At 38.9% G+C, this 21,887-nt stretch overlaps 1 protein-coding gene across 1 annotated transcript in view; it reads right to left on the bottom strand.

Annotated features, from left to right (window-relative positions):
* Positions 1–21,887, bottom strand: part of NUP210 (nucleoporin 210kDa) — an 81,186-nt gene that overhangs the window by 22,081 nt on the left and 37,218 nt on the right. Inside the window, exons 10-21 of the mRNA XM_009889950.1 lie at positions 20,962–21,102; positions 19,604–19,741; positions 15,863–16,018; positions 12,593–12,791; positions 11,162–11,307; positions 8,933–9,154; positions 7,517–7,690; positions 6,058–6,250; positions 5,616–5,722; positions 3,549–3,653; positions 3,312–3,413; positions 338–466 (exon numbers count right to left, since the gene is read on the bottom strand). Coding sequence (XP_009888252.1) covers positions 338–466; positions 3,312–3,413; positions 3,549–3,653; positions 5,616–5,722; positions 6,058–6,250; positions 7,517–7,690; positions 8,933–9,154; positions 11,162–11,307; positions 12,593–12,791; positions 15,863–16,018; positions 19,604–19,741; positions 20,962–21,102 — 1,812 coding nt within the window. The remainder of the gene's footprint in view (positions 1–337; positions 467–3,311; positions 3,414–3,548; positions 3,654–5,615; positions 5,723–6,057; positions 6,251–7,516; positions 7,691–8,932; positions 9,155–11,161; positions 11,308–12,592; positions 12,792–15,862; positions 16,019–19,603; positions 19,742–20,961; positions 21,103–21,887) is intronic.

The following is a 21,887-nucleotide window of genomic DNA, read 5'->3' as shown; positions in this document are numbered from 1 at the left end:
GCAATTTAAACAACAGGAAATGTGAATTAGCGTCTTCATATCAATTATGAATTAACATTGCTGTGTAAATGCTAAAGTTGAGATCGCTGCCACACAGAAGATGAGTAAGAGACGCTTGATACGCTGAAAGACTTATAACCTACAAGGATAAATTTGGGAGGGAGAAACAAAAACATAGGGAGATCAAACTATTTCTCTAAGGTGATCCAGCTGCAGCAGAGGGCCCTATTCACTACGTTGTATCATCTTGTACATGTCTCATCTTCACGTCCACAATCAGCACAAGGAGTCAGGGCAACCTGGATCAGCTAATAATGCCGGTTTCGAAGCCACTAACCTTGTCAACAACTCGCACGTACATTTCCTGTATATCAGATACATAAATTTCAGCTTTAGCTGGCGCAGGGAAAGCCAAACACAAGTCGTGAATCATTACAGTCACTGATCCTGGAAGCAGAGGGTGCACCTGCAATGCCAAAAGAAAATTCTATTATAGCACTTCTCGTTTTCATTTGTCTGTCATTCATAGGATAAAATTTGTATCACTTTCAGGGCAGACGCTGTTGGATGCAGAAGTCTCCAAACCTCAGACACAGATAATTCTTCCACCAAAGTAAAAGTAAAGCTGTAAAATGTATGTAAGAAGTATTGTACTATTGAGCTAGTGCAAACGGCCCCTGGGCAGCAAGTGAATTAACGCATCTTAATCTAGAAGCAGTCTGGCATCATGTTGTTTTTCTTCTTCTGCCATCAGACAAAAAACCCACAGCAAATAAACGTTCCCGTCAGAGGAACGAAACTCTTCTTAGCGGAATGAAAAACTAAATAAGGCCAAAAAAACCCCAAACAAGGACAGAGACTATGCTTATAAAGCATTGGTATTGCTTCCTACAAGAGTCATACTTTACAGTTATTGCTTTTACTGGAATAAATAGCCAAAATCTGGTGGTGAATCTTCCCAAGGAAGAGGACGATTAACAAATCAGATATTTCTTTGATACAACTGTTATTATTTTATTAATTTTTCATACAAAGAACTTACATGTCACACTTCTCAGAACACAGTGAGAATCAAGCAACGAAGGAAGAGACCTCTGCTCACAGACACAAGCCCTCAGAACTAAGTGCCAATCCCAAAGTGGTCTCCACACCTTTCTCAAGGCCGGGCATCCACACCTTACTCACATCATCTCTGCAGTGCCCTTGCCATTGGCCTGACCGTGCCACGCACCTCAGGGATGATCCCAACTATTCTCTTCACACAGACACCTTCACTTTGGCCAGAGACAGCATGAGTGTTCGGTGTTCTAGTCTATGCGCTCATCTGGCTTATGAACTCTGAAACACGGGGCGGTGGACAGCCAGGCCACCCAGTTCAAAGGAATTTAATATAATTCATAGCATTACTTGGCAGAACTACAGGAGACAGCAGTAAGAGCAGTGGGAAGAGCTGACATTTTGTTCTCTGAGGGCACCACTCTTACTTTTGTCTCAAAATGGAAAGGAATATAAAGGTTTTATAAATGTCAGCTTTCAGAACAGCCGCAGTTCCCAAAGTGGGTGGCTAACACAGGTGCTGGGGGCATAGATTAACACAGCCATGGAAAGCAGAGAAGGGGATGTGGCCAGGAGGAGGCAGCCAGCACGGCCACAGGGAGGAAGACGTGATGGAGCTCAGTTTGCGCTGGGAGACCAGAGAAAAGACAGGGAAAGCGGGGCTACTATAACTTACGAAGCCTGGTCCTTTCCCAGCTACCTCTTCTGTTCTCATCTCCTATTAGGTGTCCAGTGGCTCCCTAGCACACAGTGTATGCCACTGTTTACCACTCTTCGTTCTTCACCCATGCTACCACCCACACCCAGAAAAGCTGCTGCGTCAAAGAGAGTAAGAGGTTTAGAATTTATACTTGGTTGCCCCAGTAAAAAGTTTGAGAATCACTGCTCTAGATAACTTGAATTTATATTCTTAGAAGTTTACTATCAAACCATCCCATATCCACCTGGCTCCACTGATACCTGCTACGGCATCAGCCTGGCACATCAGCCTCACTGATTTTCTACACAGACCATTCTGCTGGCTTCCACAGAAAGAAAAATCCATAGGCAATGCTGGGATTTAACTCAAATGTAGCACGCAGGACTACAACCTTTTAAAATGTGGAGGTTTTTGGTTGTTTTTTTTTTTTCCAAATGTTTTTTAAATGTGTTAAACAGTGAAGCTTTCTCTCTTTTAATCTGACAGGTAGTTAAAATAAACCTCTTTTTGTACTCACAAAGCCTGTCTTGCTGGCACTGTTACACTACTTAGGTTCACTGCTCTATTCTGAAATTATCTTGTGTACATCAGTTAAAGCACTGCTAAACCCATGAGGGAGATGTGAGTGAAAAACTATTAAGAGTTGAAACGGTGTACCATGTACAAAAATAAGCTCATCTCTTCTATTTTTTCCCCACCTCTGTGCCTAGCTGACTCGACTGGAAAAATATTCCCACCTTACACTTCAAACAGTTACAGACAATCAAAATGTTTCACCAATACTTTCCACATTTTCTACAATAAAAAAAAATCCAACATTATTTATTACAAGATAAATTTGTACATCATAATTTTGTAAAGGCTACTCTTTAAAACAACTTGTGTCACTTCCAGTTCTTGTCTAATGAAAGCTACAATGCAAATATGTAGTTTTGTTGTTGTTTACTGTAGAATGTATCTCATATCCTGGGCCTAGATGAAGTCAAGCATAACTGTAGTTTAGTTGCATCTTCTAGTGGAAAAGTGCATTAAAAAATTAATATGGAGATCAGAAACCAACTCCTTAATAGATATTCATTCACAAAATCAGGATGAAATACTATGATGGCAAATATCCTGAAATAGCACTGGAAGAAGAATTTGAAGGTTTTAGAAGTACTGGCCTACAACAAGTATTCCAATGTTATTCTAGAAAACAATTAATCTTTTGTATAATACATCTGAATAACTCTGTCACATTATTTTTCATTTTGTGTTTATGAAATCAGGAACACATTACTGCAAAATTCTAATGGGTAAAAAACAACTTGGTACTGTCTTTTATCTTCTACAGAATACACGTATGCATCACAACTGTGGTGAAACAATTTCCTATACCTGACACTGCTAGTGCAAAGATCCCCCGCCTGAAGCTTGACTGAGACAGGCAAACACATCCAAGGCTCAATTACTGCCTCTCTATCCACTTGGACTGGAAAACGACCGATAGTGATGAAACTGCAGAACAATATTCAGATCACCAAAAAGACATAAAATAATAAAATACTTCACTCACCAAAGCAATACCTTGAGTTTCCTCATGAGCCACTCTTACAACATTTGCAACACTGGTATTAATGAAAAAATATCCAGAACCTTCTCTGATGACAAGTTCTGCCTGCAAAACCACAAAAGCATCCAAAATCAGGTTGCATCTTCCTAGTACATTGCTAAAACTGGTATCCTTACACATACCATGTCATTTTCGATATTTTCCTCCCTGCAGTTAGAAAGTAGCAGAATAATTCCTCACCTGTACGTCAGGGTGATTGTAAATGGAGACATCAGTAGGGTTCACTTTTACATCTTCCACTAGTATCAGTTCGATAGTGGCAGACACTGGTAGAAGAGGTTCATACTGAAAGAAACAATTGTAGCTGTTAGAGTGAACACGCAGAGTCAGACAACAGTGGAAGTCTCTTGTACATGCAGGGAAGGATGCTTAAAGCAGATGAACAAAGAGCCAGAGCTGGAGAAGTTTAGGTTAATAGGATGCCCACAAGAGCTGGTAATTGGCTCAGCTACCAGCTCTCCTCTACAGGTAAGGTCATATACAGGACACGCTGGTGTATTCTGCACCCCTCACCCAGACAAAGAACAAAAGCCTGTGCGTTAAAGATGTAGCAGCACCAGTTAACCAGGTCTGACATACACAGATAGGATATCAACTCAGAGACGTGTTATAAGTTCATACAACAAGATAAAGCATAAAGACAGAACGTTTTTTTTTCTACTTCAAGCTCATCTTTTTAGGATTCTTCCTAGCAGGCCACCAAAAGAAATTCTTCCTTAAATCTAAGTACATAAACACTGGACCAGATGCAAGTTTAATCATTCACTCATAATAAAATTAGCTTAGAAAGCAAAAATGTTTTTTAGAGGAAGTTAGTATTATGTACCCATTTCAGCTAATTAGTAGAATTATTTCCTTATGTAGAAAGGATGTCATCTCTCCCTAATGACATAATAGGATGGTCCACTTAAACATGGAACAATGATCAAGACATCTTAATATATCATCGATTAGATTTTTATTTGTGTTTTTTGTCTGTCAGAAAGAAGTGTAAGTATGTACAGGTTTGAAAGCAGAATATAGCAGTCCATTTCTAACCTATTTGAAAAAAGCAGACAAATTAGTTAATACATACAAATTACGTAAGCAACACACAAGCCTATGTGACTGCAGCAGAAGTGGTACCTACAACTAGTCTTAAGCTATCAAAAAGATTCTTCCCAAACTTAAACACAGAGACTAGAACTTAAGAGAACTCTAGTGCCATTTTACGTGTGTGTATCCCACACTGAAATACAATAAACTTCTCTGAACTCGAGGTAAAGTTTAGAGAACTCACTTTTCTAATTATATCTATACGTAAGAAAGACTGTTGAATATTGGTTTAATAAAAGAGCACAGTGAATTGCAAAATGATTGCAGAAAACCACGTGTTCTTATTACAACTCAATTATCTTAGGAAGAAAAAAAGATACAGAACCAAATGCAAGTACAGAACCAAATATCTTAGGTGGTAACGTAACTGTGTCTCTAATCTAGTAATTTTGACTAAGTTGTAGTCAAGTTCTTCAGTTAAAAAAAAAGGTGACGCAAACAGAAAATTGTCATCCGTTTACATTCACCTTCTTTGTTCACAATCACTACTTTTTGCTGTTGTTCTTCCCTATGTTGAGTATCTATACATTAAAGTATTTCAGGGAGTGGCTAATGACTTGTAAAATTAGACCCCAGGCTTATGGCTGGCACTGTACAAACAAGTAGTCTCTCCCTTCCGTAAAATCAATGTGAGACCAAATTAAAGAAAAGATTATTAGTCAGAGCCCAGATTTTACACATGGTCCATATGAGGATATCAGCCAGCTTTCGCTTTGCTCATGCAGAACCTTTCTGCCCAGTTTTGCAGTGGAAATAATACATTTGCTTTCCCCAGCGACAGCTGCATGAAGCACATGGTTGCTTCAGTGAAGGACAAGCAGCAGAGATTCACCAATTCATTAAAAAAATAATCTAACTCGAAAGAAAACCAACTGAAACAATCCTTTGTCATCCCCATGCCCAGATGGTTAAAAAAAAATAATAAAAGAAAAGGAATTGGATATATTTGATATGGATAGCGGCATGTAGTGCAGAGGAAAGCAGGAAAAGCCATGAACATTACCAAAACATTGTGGTATGAATCCATCTTCAGAATCAACTATGGAGCTCTCTCATTTTCCATTACTATGCACCGAGGAGATAAATACATAGGAACACTATACATTAAGCATCACAGGACAATGGCAACAAAAAAAACAGAGTTCTGAGTACCGGTATTTTGACTTTAGCTGCCTTGAGATGGGATTGTTGGTATCCTGTGGCAGTTGCAGAGATGGCAGTTGTCCCAGACTCATGATGAACTAGAACAGTTTGTAAGCCTAGGATCAAACAAAAAGTCAAATAAAGCCGATTATGGGGAAGAAAAAGATTAAATGTATACCGCTAATATCCCCCATTATCATTCTAAGCACACAAGGATTTTCTCTCTTAAGACCGGTTCCAGGCATTGGGTGTGGTTCTTTTGGGTTTTGTTTTGTTTTTGGTTTGTTTTGCTTTTTTTTTCAAATAGCGTGCACGTAAAATGTATGTTAAGTATGAACTGAAATATGACTGCAGATTACAGTAATTTCTTTAATCAAGCTCAGACATTACCAAATAGATTTAATCCCGACCTTCTTCAAATAATGAAATACTCATTTAAATTAATTCGTACCATGCATTTTCTTTTGGCCGCTTCCATCTTCTTTCAGAGTCAGCTCCATTGGCATATCAGGCTCAATATTAGCTAAGGACATTTTTGTTGATTCCCAGGTAACACTAAGAGAGCTGAAGTTATCAAATTTACTGCCCTGCTGGTCATATGCAGCCAAATCCAATACTGGATTGCGATAATTTGAAACAGGAACCTGAAAAAGAATGAATACTTTGAACTGAACAGATGTAAAAAGATTTTTTAATCATTAAAAGAAAAAAATGTATGCCGAGTTCTGTGAGATTTATTATAACATTCATTACATGAGTAATGTTCATTAAAATGAGCCATCAATGCAAAGTCATTAAGCTGTACTTCAACTGCAAGGGTTTCTTTGGGGAGGGGGGGGAAGGTGGGGCTTTTTTTAGCCAGTGAATTACCTTAAAACAAAAATCAAATCACACAGCTCAACTACGTCATCTTTGGAATTCAAACAAATAACGAAAAATACTGCTATTTGTCAGAAGACATAGCTCAAATTTCTAGTGTTCATCTTGTGAAATGCATCAGTGATAGCAGCGTACTGATACAGTCTGTCACATAACAGCTAGAAAAAACAGGTGAAATCTGACTTATAATACGCAAAAATCTCCTTCTCATGTTGTTATTATATAGAAGTTACTTAAAATGATTCATCAACTCAATACACTCTGCAGTTCTATGAAAGTAGGATGACTTCTATACTTGCCTGGCGATATGAACACGACAATACACACAGGTTACTCAGCAGACAACGCGCAATGGCACTCATTAGGAAATAGAAGGAGTTCTTGACGCTTGATAATCTACACATACGCATCGTCCAGTTACTGTGACTCAGATTTGCAAAGCTGAATACATCTGATGTCACTGAACAATACTCACTGTATATATTTACATAGGTATCTTCCCATCAGTGAGTCCTTCCGTTTGTGCCTTTACTGAGAAGACACACACAAATGTACGCTCATGTAATAGTGCAAATATGGTAAAGTGTGTCTCTATATACGCAATGGAAGAGTTAGATTAGAATGAAGTGGTATCAGGAAAAATTACTTTCCTTAGAAACAGCTGCTGGGAACATTTCTGCCCCTCTGTTTTTTGTGGTTTCGTTGGGGTTTCTTTAATAAAAGAAAGAAGTTTATCTCAAGACAACTCAGAAAGGCTTCCTCACAGTGACACTTCTGTGAGAAGCCCCAATCCAAATGCTTTTACATATACTCCTATTTTTTTGCTAGGGCCCTTTACAAACCTGTTTGAATGATCACCGTAGGAAAAAAGTCACAGACTGCTCTCTGCAGAAGCAGACACCACCAGTGCGGCTCACAGCACTAGAGCTACTGCTACCGTTGCAGCAAGTCAGACACTTTATTTTGTATGTGGAGGTCCAAACACTGGCTTTTAAGTTATAAGAACACATTCTTTGCCTTTCACTCCTTACCACTTGCTTGTTTTGTTGCAGCAAAGGGCAGGAGAGATCGAGCTGAGGACTTCCATAAACAGGAGTCAAAGTGAGTCGCGAAGGGACAGCACAGATAAACTTCACAACAGCAGGCTCAACTGCTGGAAAAGGGTTGGTGATTGTGGGGCTGTTTCCAACTGTTAAGGCAATAACCTGTATAATTATGAAAACAGGCAAGTGAGGAGAGAGAAAAGGACTAAGTTCAGGTGTATTCTATTTCACACATCTCAGTTACCCTCTGATGTCCGAACGAACAAGCAAAAATATGATTCTTGGGGATTTACAGCACCATTAAGACACGGGAAGATGTAAAAGGAGGTGCACATTTCAAGAACAGTTCTATAGCATTATCAAAATACTATTCCTGGCAACTTTTCCTAGGTATTCATGTTTATTACTATCAAACTTGAGTCAAACGACAAATCTTTTGTAACCTAAAAAGCTAACAGGCAGGTGCTTTTCTTGCAGGGTGAGAAGAGAACAATATTTGTAGCTACTTCAGTGTGTTTAAAAACATCTAATGTTTTATTTTACGTTCCTTTTTTAGCCTTCAGCAAAACAAAGTGGATGTAAACACAGAGAAGACTATCCCAGCGGGCTGAGGCAGCTCTGGTCTCCTGCCTTATCCACCCATGCAGGTGCGATCTGTTCTGGACAACACTGAGGACAGACAGCAACACACGCACAGTCAACGTTTGTTCCTTTCTGAATTTGCACTTACAGAAACAGCTACACTTTGTAGAGCGTCCACTGAGGAAATTAGTTAAATAATTTGGCAGCCACACCAAAATGCTTAGGCCTTGTAGAATTACAGGAGAAAAACAATAAATCAAAGGTAAATGCTTTATAAACTTGCCAGGGTGAGTAAAGCAGGATAAATCACTTCTGCTTGTTGTGGAAAATAGGACCATATGGAAAATAACTACAGCCACTATCACAAAAACTGCACAAATATCAGAGCAGCAAATTCATATGGTTGTCATTTGTTTGAATAAACAGAATCACACTGGAAGGTAGCTTAGTAAAGAGAAGCAGGTCAGCCAGAAGATCAGTTTACTACAGTAACCTTCTGCTACAATCCTATTTATGCAAACCGAAGCCGCACTTATTAGGATCTGTTTAACACATTCTACAACATAAGGTTTCTATGACTTGGCTTTATACTGCAATAAACCCATCATAAACCACTTTATAACATAACGTTATGAAATGCTCTCTATAAAACCTGTGCCAGCATCACAATGCACGAACTATGTGCTTACCCAAGTTCTTTACTGGCTTATTATAAAATATACTTCTTTTATAAAACGATATAATAAATCTGTCTGAAGCCTGTTCTCAATGCCTGAGCTCAGTGTTTGACAGAGGACAATGCAAATACCTCCTGGCACTTACTTGCTCTCCCAGGCTTTTGCAAGATACTCTAACCCAATGCTGGATGTTATTTCGTGATGTAGGAGGTCCAAGTAAAGACATACTAATGCTTTCTGCATCCTCAGCGGTGATGTTCCTGAAGAACTTTGAAGGCTCTTGTACCCACGGTCTAGGTCCTCCTTCAAATAACATATCTTTAGAGGAACCCAAAGTCACTAAAGCAACAGACGGAGGATCAATAGTCTGTAATGAATGACAGTTACAAATAATGATTCTACGTACACATAGTTTGGTTGTACTTTGCAAAAGAAACTTCCTTCTTAATAGAGGAGCTATAGTCATTATTTTGATTAAGCTATGATTTTTCCCATACAGTGGTTAATTAAGAACAGAGTTGTACCAAAATAATCAGCATCACTGACAAGAATTCTGTCAAGTCAGATTATAGTCACTGGAACCCACAGATTCGAAGTTTTAACTACATTCTAATTACATCTCTTTCATGAAGACTTACAGCAATAGAAAGACCCTGAATATACTCTTCTGAGCACATTTAGACAGCAAGTATTCCACTCCAGTTTTAAAATAGATAGTACTTTAAGTGAATGAAATTTTACTCTTTAAAAATCCTTTCACTTGACAGTGCTCCCTCCAGCACAATTCTGTGAATGTAATTATTCACCTATGCCAAGTTTTACTTCAAATCTCTAAATAAATTCTACATCGATGTACATCACTGCGACAGCCCATACGGTTTATCATCACAGAAATTAACCTGACATTTTAATACACAATAACCATTTTTAGCTTGTGTTCCACAACATCGTATTCCTCAGGAGTTTAGTAAGAAAGAAATAGCAGCTAACATAAAGGATGGTTCAATTCCTTCCACAGGCGCGTTTTGGTAGGAAGAGCGAGAAGGCATGGAAAGCGTTGGCACAAATGTTCCTCTTTCCTCCCATTCACTCCCTGTTTACATTTGTAATATAAAGGTAAAAACCCATTGTGAAACTGTGACATTTAGTCTTGAGTGACTGCCTGCCTTTTGATTACTGTTTATCTTTCTTCCACTTTTTATGTTGTAATTTTTATTTTTTAAATAGATATCTGACAGAAAAATGCCTCCATTTCTGGACATTATAAACATTTCATTCTACAGAAAGGGGAAGAATGTGGAAGTCACTGTTCTACACTTACATACACATGAAAAATTCCTGATTAAAGGGACTATGCCCCTCTCTCATATGGGCTGCCAAAATCAGAAAAGTTTGCACACTGTGCTCTGGATATCTCAGCATCTTCACAGAATTACACTCAACTATTTCAGGTCTTTGACAGAAAAGCACCTTTAAAAACTAAAATCATCATTACATTCAGCGATTTGTGCGATTTGCACAAACCTTGTTCCAGATTTGGAGAATAAAGCTACAGTCAAATGTATCAGATTCAGCGCTAGATCTCTGAAGACAAGCGTAACGTACTGTTTCATATTTCCACACACTGACCCCGTACTCGGGTTCTTTCTTCCTGTTTTCTTTAGTGAACTGTCCAACAGTGAAATATGTTTCTCCCATTTGTATGGAAAAAGCATACATTTTCACTGCAATATAGGCAAGTCAGTGTTGCCTTCTTGCAAAAATCAGTCTATGTACTGTGAAAGCAGAAATTTTTCTAGGTCTACTTTCATTTGTCATTACGGACACAGAATTATGACTGCCCCCTTATTACCTTATTCGGCCAGTTTTTCATCAAGTAAAATGGACCATCAAGAATCAATCAATTTGAGTCTCACCTAATTTTCAACCCATCTAGCTCTGCCGAAACATAATTCCCTAATTCAGGTGTGCTGCGCAAAACAAGACATATGTCCTCATTGGCATGAGGGTTGACTCCTATTACTGTCCTGCAGGTTTCTTCAGCTGACAGCAATTGCGACTCTTTTGCCAGAAGTCTGAAAAATGTGCCAGGATGTCAAATTCACTTTCCACTTCTGAAGTTGCAACAACCTGTTAGTTTGCTATCGCACTACTCACTCCTCCATAGTTGGCTTGCAGTGTCCATGTAGGCAAACTCTACTACATGTGTGCTCCACAGAGAATTCCCCCAAACAGTCCATAAAATTTATTCCTGTGATCAACCACCCACCTCATTGTTTTTAACCATACTCATTACATAATATCAACTTGCTATTTGTCACGTAAAGGCATTTTAAGTGATGGTTTGCCTTAGGAACAACGAAAACAGACTTACTTTTAATGGTAGATATGCAGCAATGGTGATGCTAGCGCTGAGGTGGACATGACCATGGGTATAACTAACAACCAGGGTTGTGTATCCTTGAGTTTCAGCTCTCACTCTGACTCCACTACAAAAATCAGCAGTTGGCTTAAGCCTTCCTGTCAGATAAATTAAAAATATAGACATACGTATTTGGAGAGAAGTGCCCAGGCATTTTAATGCATGTTCAACACGGCTTTTCTTGACAAAAGCATTTCTGCCAGAAGGAAGTAGAGATGTGTTCTCCAACCAAATGGGTGAATAAGTTCACTATTGTCTTTCATCTCAAACCCAACACTTACCAAAGTATCCAAATTTATCAAGTATCACAAACTTCTATTTTCACACTGTCCTAAATAGAACATGAGTCTTTACTCTGGTACAAACTAATATAATTTCTGTCTCTTACTGAATATTTTCATCTTGCTGTTCTAAAATGAAACTGGCTTGTAATTAAGCACAAGTAAGTCACACTGCTTAGACAGCAACTTGAACTGCGGGCAATACATCATTTCTCTAGCTGAAGGTAAGGTACCCTCATGAAATTTCTCTACTTACTTAGAGGGCATTTTGGGGCTTGGGAGGGGTCTGTTTTTTCTTTTTTTGAAACAAACAGTACAACAGCATGCTACATAGTGACATTTAAAATAGCTGCCTCTCAGGCAAACAGATGGTACAACGCAGACTGGTTTTACTGGCACAGGAAAGAGCCTCCATGCAAGAGACACGTGGAAAACATTAATGGTCCATCTGAATAACATACTGACTCCAGAAGACACAGGAACAAGCATGTGGCTCAAGGTCCACTTAGCCCAGCAACTTTAATGGCAATCTTTGACAATAACATGCATAATCTTGATAAACCTGACAAGAGACTCCTCTTAAAGCAATGAACTTAACAATGACAGAGCTTTGGCAAAATTTAAGCAGCCAATTGTCTTAGTTCCTTGTGAGCAAACAATGAACAGTGTCTTTATAGAACTGAAAGTACTGCCGGACAATTCATGCAAAGCAGTTACTAATCTTAAGTGTTCCTGTAAGTCTTCCAATGCTACCTCAAAACACAATATATGTGGACCTCTCTTATGAGAATATCCATCAGCTTTGTTACAGAAGCATGTTAAAAATCCTAAATCAATAAAAAGACATACAGAATACTACACATTACCCAATAACATACTTGCCAAAATGCATTCAGCGTCCCTCAAACCATCAAAAATATCAAAGGGAAGTTCTGCACAAAAAAAACCCATCCTCAATATCAAACTACTCTGACCCCTACCTCTGAAGTTAAGCACCTCTCTGGCAATACTGTACACAGCAATTGAAACAGCGATTTAAAGGAGATGTGTGACTTAGTAACATCTTAATTTAGCTTTCAAAACAGGGAGGGAGTCAAATCACCTTGAAGTGGCCTGAACACACCACGGTTTTCTACTTCCACAACTAGATCAAAGTGTGAGCAGTCACTCAGTGGGACTGTCTCGCCAGTTTCAACATTTGTTAGGCCATTAATCCGCAGGGGCAGCTCCAATATTTGGCCAACACGTGCTTCAACTTGACATGGTATGAACTCCATCCCACTAGGTTCAGTTACGTACACCTGAAGGAGGAAAGAAACACGAGACAGAGACGTAGGAACACAACTCCACAAAGCAGTACCAGAAAAAAGAAAAATAGACTTCAATACAATCTCCTTATTTAATTAGCCTTCTCATATACTTCTCCTAGCTGATAACATCCCTCTGATGGCTGGAAACAATTTTTCTCGGATTCAACATTGCTTTTGTATTTACCTGCCAGAAGGGTATCAGAAAGGGCCAGGAAAAGCTTGCTACTATTTTAGTGCTCTTTTTCCCTAACAGTCCAAGTTCACATTATTTTGGTGATCGTTTTACTGCTACTTCTGTAATTCTCTCTTCTGCTTTGTTGATTTTAAAGTGTGGACTAAGTTGTACAATATCTCCAGGAGGTACTATCACCGACTGGGACATATTTAGTATCCAACCTTGACTTTCACAGCGTAAATATTTGACATAGTCAGCAAGGCTCCCCAGCCTCCATCGCTCACAGCAGCAGGTATGTAGAAGTTAAGGGAACTAATGGCCCAAACATTTCCCCAGTGGCTTTTTTTCTTTCTTGCATTTTGGTTGGAAAAATATTTTTAAAGGTGTCCAGGGCTCAACGTTTCTCCACAGTAGTATGTCAGAAATCTAAAATAAGTGAACAAATATCTACTAATCTAACAACCTTCTGCTTCAACAAGTAACCTTTATGTGAGAAACACTTTTGAAATCAAAAGGATTACTTTCAAAAATAAGACTGCCAGCAATAGATCTTCCATGCTATTATAGCTGGTATGTTGATGAACAAGCCTGAACTGTATAATTTGTTATTCTGATTTGCGACTTTTTCCATTAATGTTAAAGAATCCACCACAGTCTGACTGCACATTTCATAACAATCACTATGATGAAAGCTTTTCATTTGCAATATCTTAACTTGCTAACCATCTGCAAATGGCTTCAGGATAGAATATTGGACCATACGGTACAGAGTTAAAACTGCAATCCTTGTGGAACATCCTTAACCATTCCTAAAACTTGCTCACCGAGGTCAGTAAATAGAACTCTTCAGAGTTACTCTGCGAAGAATGCAATTCCTAACACAAGAAAAAAGGCATTCAAAAATAACCTATTCAGATTGTGCAATACGCTGCTCTGAAAGCTCACATGGAGAGAAGCATTTTTTTGTCTTCGGGCTTTGACTTATGTTTGAGGATAAGAAGTTTTAACTTAAAATCTTCATTCCTGTAACTCTCCTGTTGCTAACTGTCACACTGCTAAAAAGCAGCATCCTGGGTTGTCAAGAGAGTAATTTCAGAGCAAGTCTGTAACTAAATCCTGCACAAATTTTTATTTCTGTCATTATTTTAAATGTTTAAGTCATTATTTAAAGCATGAAGTTTAGTACCTCTCTCAAATCCATTTTGTAGAATTGACATAAATAATCTGAGCACAAAACCTGAGCTATTCTGCCCCTCAAAAACCCCAGCATTAGTAGATGCAGTTGTTCCAAATAAAATCTGGTTACAAAGATCTTTCCCAAAACACACATACTAAAAAAAAATTAAAAAAATAAAGAGAGGAAAGATATCTGCTTACACAGCTCTCTTCATTATGGGACAGACTTAGCAGTCTTGTCTAAACACATTTTTTAACATTCGTATCAACAGGGCCTTACTCTGGTGCAACAGAAGTGCAGTACAATTACAGCAGTGCTGCACATGGGAATACTTAAAATTTATGAGGTATTTTGTATAGCTAATGTACATATATCCGATGCAATCAGCTTATTCCCCAGCAGTTGCTAAATTACAGGCATATATCCTGTAAGGAAGGTGCACTGCCCCAGGGCTTGCAAGACGTGCTTCCTAAATCAACTTCTACGCTCCCTCAGAAACAAAGACCGTCACCTTTATAAACCTTCGCCAGATGGAGGTTGTTTGCCAGCCGCAATAGTATCCGCTTGGCATAAACAAACCTATTTCATTTATCACCGTGCCGTTAGACAAACACAGCCTCTGGACCACAGATTAGTCCCACGTGCTCAGTACACTATCTCTTCGATTTTCCAACATCGGGAGCAAATTTCCTCTTCTCTGTCAGGTCTCCATTCCAACACTTAGCTCTTTGCAAAAGGCACAGAGGGAAAGCATATATTAAAATGCCTGATTTTGTGAAGGTAGAAGAGCAGTACTACTTCACAGTAGTGAATATACAACACAGCAGTACTTTTAGTTTTTATTCTATCCTTAATCTTATTCTGTTCTTAAGGTCTGGCAGTTCTTAAGAGCTTGACAGAGAGAGTAAGCACTGACACAGTTTCATTAAGGAAAATCATTTGTGTCCAAAGGACACCAGGAGGTATTTCCAAATCAGTAATATTATAGAGACAAATACTTATGATTGTAGATTTACAGTGTCAACCAGAGCAGCTTCTTCACCGATCTTTGCACACTTTTTTTTTCCTGTGGGGCCATTAAATATTTTGTTCCTATATTTTCTTCACTCTGTATCACACACTGATCACCCTGACCAAATCCTAAGAATAGGGTATGATTTGCACAGAGACCACAAAATCCCTCTTGGGAGGTGTATTTTTCAGTCTCATTTTCTCCTCATTTGGCTAAAAGATTATTTTTTCTTGCCCAGCTTTGGTCTCCAGATTCATTCTGTGGCACTATATAGCATTTCAGCCACTTCTCTGGCAGGGAATTTCCTTGCACATCTTGATGATATCTGTTATCTTTTTATATGGAGTGAAAACACCCACCTCTTACCCTACAGAAGCATTTTTAGTTTGGCTTGTCTGCTGACATGGCTAGGCCAGTAGTAAATTACTATTTCCTTCTTGCACTCAAAACTTACAACAAGGAAAAAGACTTGCCAAGGAAACCAGGAAGGGGCAGAAATGGGACTAAGGTTAATGGAGAGGAGAGAGCTTGAATCCCCAGAAACACAAACTCTGACACTGATCACTTAACCTGCCACAGGGCAGGCAGGGAAATCTCTCGGGAGCAGTTTGGCAAGGGGAGTGCCTATGGCATTCTCAGTTTCTTCACTGTTTCCTGAAGCCACATTCAAGACCGATCGGGGAAAATAAGAGTTTTACCTTCATTTCTCCATAATGCAATGGATTCTGAACATCAATTGCCTGAATGACACTGACGCCAATATCACTTCCAGTTGTCATTACTCCTTTGACTGTCACCGTAGCAACTGCCTGGTTAGAATAGGACCAGCTGAAATTTCCACTTCCACCATGAGCCTAGAACAGAGAGAGAAAATCTTTCAAATATTTTACAGAGTATATGGTTCTCACGTTTCTTAGCTGGCAAGCCTTTAAGTATCTTGCATGAAACCCAGGGGCATGCTGAGCAACGACAATGCTATTACTGAGAAAACACAAATAAAATAACACCTCAGGACTTTCACACAAGCCAGGTCAAGTCAGAGATGAGAAGATTACCACCCTTCATCCATTTTAATTTCAGTTTTCTTCAGGCACATCGCTTATGTGCTCACCAGCGCTGCTATCCCACATATCCCCTTCCCAGCTGCAGAAGTCTGATGCTCACAAATCCCAGTGATTGATAGTGCTTAGAGTCAGCAGAGCATTTCACAAATCACACACCAGAGGCCTGGCACGTGGGATTATCGTGCTTCTGAAAAATCCCACTGTTTCTCTGCTGCTGACAGCCAAGGAGCTGGTTTTGGGTCTCAGAGCTGCTAACTTGACACTCTATACCTACTAGCTTCTTCCAAGGGGAATTGTTAAGGGATCTAAAGGAAAGGTGGGAGGAAGGGAGGGAATAAGGCAAGAGGGGGAAAAAGAAAAAGAAAAGTCACGGTCCTCTTAGCATTACTTCTTTATTTTTATGCTGAAAATCAGCACGTCTACCTGGAGCCACTCAACAAACATGCCGCTCCGGCAACTCATCGGTCACGGAATGAGCGATAGGCACACGTGGAAACTGCCCACTCTTGCCACAAGCACTGCGAGGGTCTGTGAATCGTACAGGCTACACTCCCACAATGGCTTTTCAAGGAAGGAGTCAGTAACTGCCAAACTTGTAAATTCAGATTCATCATGCAGATTCCCATAAAAAACTCCAAACCAACAAAAAAGAAAACCCCACCCTTTTCCTAGAGCTCCCAGCTCTTGAAGGGTCATGTCACAATTAGAAGAGCTTATGCAAGTGGAATTACTCTACAGAAAGGGTAAGAACTAGTTACTTGATACTGTGGTCCACATCAATAGAGACAAATTATTATACCCACTGTACAAGCACTTGTCAGCCAGACAGGGTTACCCCTGCTGCAGGTTTATATTTTATGAAGTGAAGGGCCAAAAATCACTTTGCCAGCACAAGAGTGTTGTCCACCTAGATGTGTAATACTAGTTACTGAAGAAACATAACCATCACAATGCTGTAAAATGTACAGGTTTTATACCATTACTGTGAGCTATAGGCAGTGTCTGTTGAGAAAAATACTATGCAGAAAGGTATACTGAACATAACGCTTTTTTTAAAGCAATTTAAAGAAAAAAAAAAAAAAAGACTTTCACACTCCAAAATAAAATTCACAGTTCCATCACAGTAAAACAAGGGTGAACATCAGAGCAATTTTTTGTTTATGTGCATTGCTTTCATTTCTTTGACTTCCTCAGCATTTGCTCTAACCCGTTTCACAATTAAATTAAAAATGGACAAGATAATAAATCTTGTCTAGAAGGACAGTGGGGAAAATAAACAAATCTAAATTATGCAGCAGCCTAGCTAATAACTTTTAGCAGAAAAAAAAAGAATCAAAAGGACAGTCATTTCCCTTTTTCCTTCCCATGAGCATGTCAACAAGCAGACTACAGAAAGAGCACTGGACAAAGACAAATGGATAAACAGGTAATAGTGTGTGACAGAAAGAGATATGTGGGATGTGGTGAGAAACATTTAAAGAATTTAAAAGTTCAGAATGTTTTCTAAAGATATTTTCAATTTCAATAGGGAAATGAGCAGAAAACAAACTAGAAATCTTAATAATTCTATGGAGTCACATCTCCTTGCCATACAAACCAGATGCATTACTACATTTTTCTCTCTAGCACTCAGTTTGCACTGAGGAGACAAAAGATAAACCAGCTCCTATTTCAGTCGAATCGCTATCCACAGCCCGTTAGCTGAACTCCACTCCACAAACTGTTACGAGTGACAGTGATGACCTCACTAGAAAAAAAAAAATAACCATGTACTTAACTTCACAAAGATGGCACTTTACTTCTCTAATGCATGGAAGGAAGGAAGGAAACATCTTTTTTTTCCTTTTTTACTTGCAACAGAAGCCATCTTATTAGCACAAATATGAACAAAGCAATCAACAAAAAACCAGACAGCTGACTAAGTAAAACCTAAAAGTCATTCTGATACCATCTGGAAGGAGTTACTTTAGCTATAAACAGAATTTGGCTAGATCCAAAAATCCCTTTCAACTTATTTTCAGAAAAAGTCTATTCACCAATTCAAAATAGCCTGACTCAAAAACTGTCGAGTAGGAAGCAAACACTGCAGGCAGGAACAACAGTCAAGCTGTGTGCTATTGTAAACAACCGCTAGTACTGTGGAATGGGCAGATTGGGAAAAATGTTCTCAGTTTCAGTTAATGCAAAGTAATTTAAATGTTGGGAGAAAAAAGTTTTTACGTTTCTAATAAAAAAAAATCACGGTAAAGAAAGAATACTGATGCAATTATTGGAGTAACACAAAGGAATGTTCTCTAGTGAGATATTTGATGATATATGCAAGATAAGGTGAGACAAGAATAGAGAAGAGGGGGGAAACAGAAAAACATATTTGTACTAAGAATTTTTACCACACTCTGCTGGTGTGGTTGGGTATAGCATGAACCAAACTAAACTCTAATCCCACAGAAGTTGAAAGTACAGCTGACAGCGCTGAACTCAATGGCTTTAACTTCAGATTTACACTAGAGAATGCAATTTTATGCCTATGAGATTGATTTGTTTACTTCGGACAACATGTGTCCCGCTGCCCCTCTTTGTATACTGTTTACTTCAAGACAGATCCAAAATCGGCACTGCTTCATGCCAAAAGGGAGAGGTAGGAACTGTGCACGAAACATGTAAGTGAAGGATCTGGGTACCATTGTACTGGATAAGAGTCCAGGCTGGGGAAGCACACCATTCTTTCCTCCAGTTAGACCATACTCTGGATACTGGAAGACAAGCCATTTGCTTCATGAAGTGTATGGAAGGATTGGTAGCATGGCAGCAAAGACACACATAAGAAGTGTAAGAAAAAAGTCCCACTAGAAGGGCATACTGTAGATGAAACCGTGGCCCGTGCCTCCCTTTAACTTTTTATTAGAAGCATGAGATGCACAGTGAGTGAAGGATACTGATGTCAAAAGACTGATAATTAATCTTGTCATGCCCTTTTTGCAGTCACTTCACGCTCTGATTCATGCTCCCATGATTCCGTCCCTTTACAGCAAATGGCAGCCTCCAATCATTAACACGAAGTTTGGTACCTAGGATGTTTTCTGTAATTCCAAACCACTCTGTGAGGATGTGTGTGGTGTGTGCATGAGGGAGAGAGGAACTGAATGAAAGACAAGAGGTAAAAGTCGGTGGGGTTTTATGTTTGTTGGTTTCTTGTGTGCTTTTTTTAAACTACACATTAATTCCTGCAACTACCATCCAACGAAATTCCTCCAAATAAAGTTTTGGCTATCCCTGTGCCTGAAGTATCCAAAGTCAACTCTATATAAGTGGTTACAGGCCTCGCTGTGCCTGCTTGAGCAATACTTCCTGCATTTAGATACTACTTTGGCATACCTGTATGGTGTACTGGTAGACTCCTGCTTTTGGCTGCCAAGGAAATGTCAAAATGCTGGGTGAAAGAACTATGGGAACATATATTTCAACATCTTGCTGGTTTCGCACTGGAACTGGAAATGTATGAACGCCTCCATCCTACAAAAAGCAACAGCACAGTATTAAAAACGGCACCACAGTGCTTCCTAGAATTAATATTTAGTCCTTATACATAGGCAAGTTGTTGAAAACATCTCAGAGAGAAAGGAAAGCAACTATTTAGGGTCGCTTATGAACAGTGTTACTTGTGAGCAAATAGTCAGGTCATCACAGCAAAGTGTGCTATTGCATTAAATGAGCAGCATTACTATGGAGATACAGGTGCCCACGTTAATTTAAAAGGCAAAGAGCAGTAACGCCTGGGGTTTGGGATCTTGTCTGGAGAGCTAATTGGGTAACTCCACACCTGCATTTACTCTTTGCTCAATCCACTCTGCAGCAGATGAAGACAAAACTCAGCCCATCCCGAAATACTGGCCTTTACGACTCTGCTGCAATTGTAATGCCATAACCCCCTGGCACAACATCCTGTTTCTTACTGGCATTCTGAAGAAAACTTTAACAGCTCTCAAGCAGGCCTTATTTCACTCAAGAGTACCTCTCTGACACAGAGAATAAGCATGGCTTATCATATACAAGGACCTACTAAATCCTACTCAAGGAATCACTGAAACGATTTCACAGCAAATGGGTTGAAGTGTTGAATTTTTCCAAGTTTCAAGCCAAAGCAAATCACTTTCACACCACGTTCCCTAGTTAGCCATACATTCAGCAGCCTGCCCAAGTAGCAGAAAGTTAATGAATATTAATTTGAAGGAATTTGCAGGCTGATACATTTGGCAGATTTTCATTCCAGCATGTAACATCACTTACCAAACGACAGAAAACTTTCCAAATGTAACTGAATGCAGAACAAGGCCAGGGTATGACACTGATGATCCTACCACAATAAACTGTAAAATTCACTCAGAGAATGTGAGAGGACCTTTGCACCAGCACAAGGAAACGGTATGTGCCCACATAAGTATCTGCCATGAAAAAAAATATCAGTGCTGTGCACCACTAGTTTTAACAGCTGTTTGCCATGCACTTGCTAGCAAAATCCTCGTCTTTATTTAAGCAAATCCTCTGTTGACTTAATTGACAGTGTTCCTGAAGTAAGGATTTCAGAATTTGGTGCTTAACGTATTCAAACAAAGATGGCTTAGACTCATGTAATTCTTAGGTTTCCTTTACTATGTCACTATTAGGTCACTACTGCGCAAGTAAATTATTTTTAGGCCTACCAGTAAAGCAGATGAGTGACTACGAAAACATACCTGATCTACTACTGATGTCAGTGCAGCATCAATAATGGTCTGACCCTTCTTTATTGCTTTCACATAATGATATGATCCATTCAGAGAGGACTTCTGCACCTCAAAATATTCTTTGGACAGCTCTGTATTAATTCTGATATTCTAAAACCAGAACATTAAACAGATATTGCCACAGGTAACTGACATTAATATTGTAGAGACAGCCACGCACATATTAGCAACAAATCAATGAGAAAACAATTGTTTAATAACATAGTCCAAGGAAATTTATCTGAAACCGAGTAACAATTTTTCTCTATGAAAGCTTCAGTCTTTCAACAAGATTATATCTTTTAGACACATCATTAACTCTACAGAAAATATTTACTTTTTTAAATTATCAACTACATGTAATTTAACATGAAAAGTACCCATATTTATACCACTAAATAATTAATATTTTACAGTAATTTCTTAATTTGGTCATTCTTAAAGAAAAAAGGGGAAGAACATGCAAATATACCGTCCCAATAACACATTTCTGAGATCTAGCTGAAACTCAGATCTTTATCTCAGGAAGCAAGTAAGTGCAAATAAAATAACTATCACATAAATTTGATATTCTAAAAAGCAATAATTTAATAACTTTTTTCCACTTGCAAATGGACGATTTAAACTTTGCAGGTTTGTGGTTTTTTTTAAAAAAAAGAAAGCTACGTGTATTTGGTACCTAGAATTCATGTTATTTAACTACCAAACAGTGAAGTGTTTTAGTGCGAGCTAATCATCTAAAAGGAAAGGAAACCAGCAGCTCCCCAAGAGTGTTATAAGCCTATCTTACACCCCATTCTTTAATAGGAAAGATTGCCTCTAGACGTGACAGTATTATATTTGGGGGGCATTGATCACATGGAGTACTGTGTTAGTACTGCTCTCCAGCGGTTACA

The sequence above is a fragment of the Charadrius vociferus genome, unplaced genomic scaffold (genome assembly GCF_000708025.1).
Source record: "Charadrius vociferus isolate BGI_N301 unplaced genomic scaffold, ASM70802v2 scaffold67, whole genome shotgun sequence".
NCBI lineage: Eukaryota > Metazoa > Chordata > Aves > Charadriiformes > Charadriidae > Charadrius > Charadrius vociferus.
The sequence above is the reverse complement of the archived record's forward strand: the minus strand, read 5'-3'. Positions and strand labels throughout refer to the sequence as shown.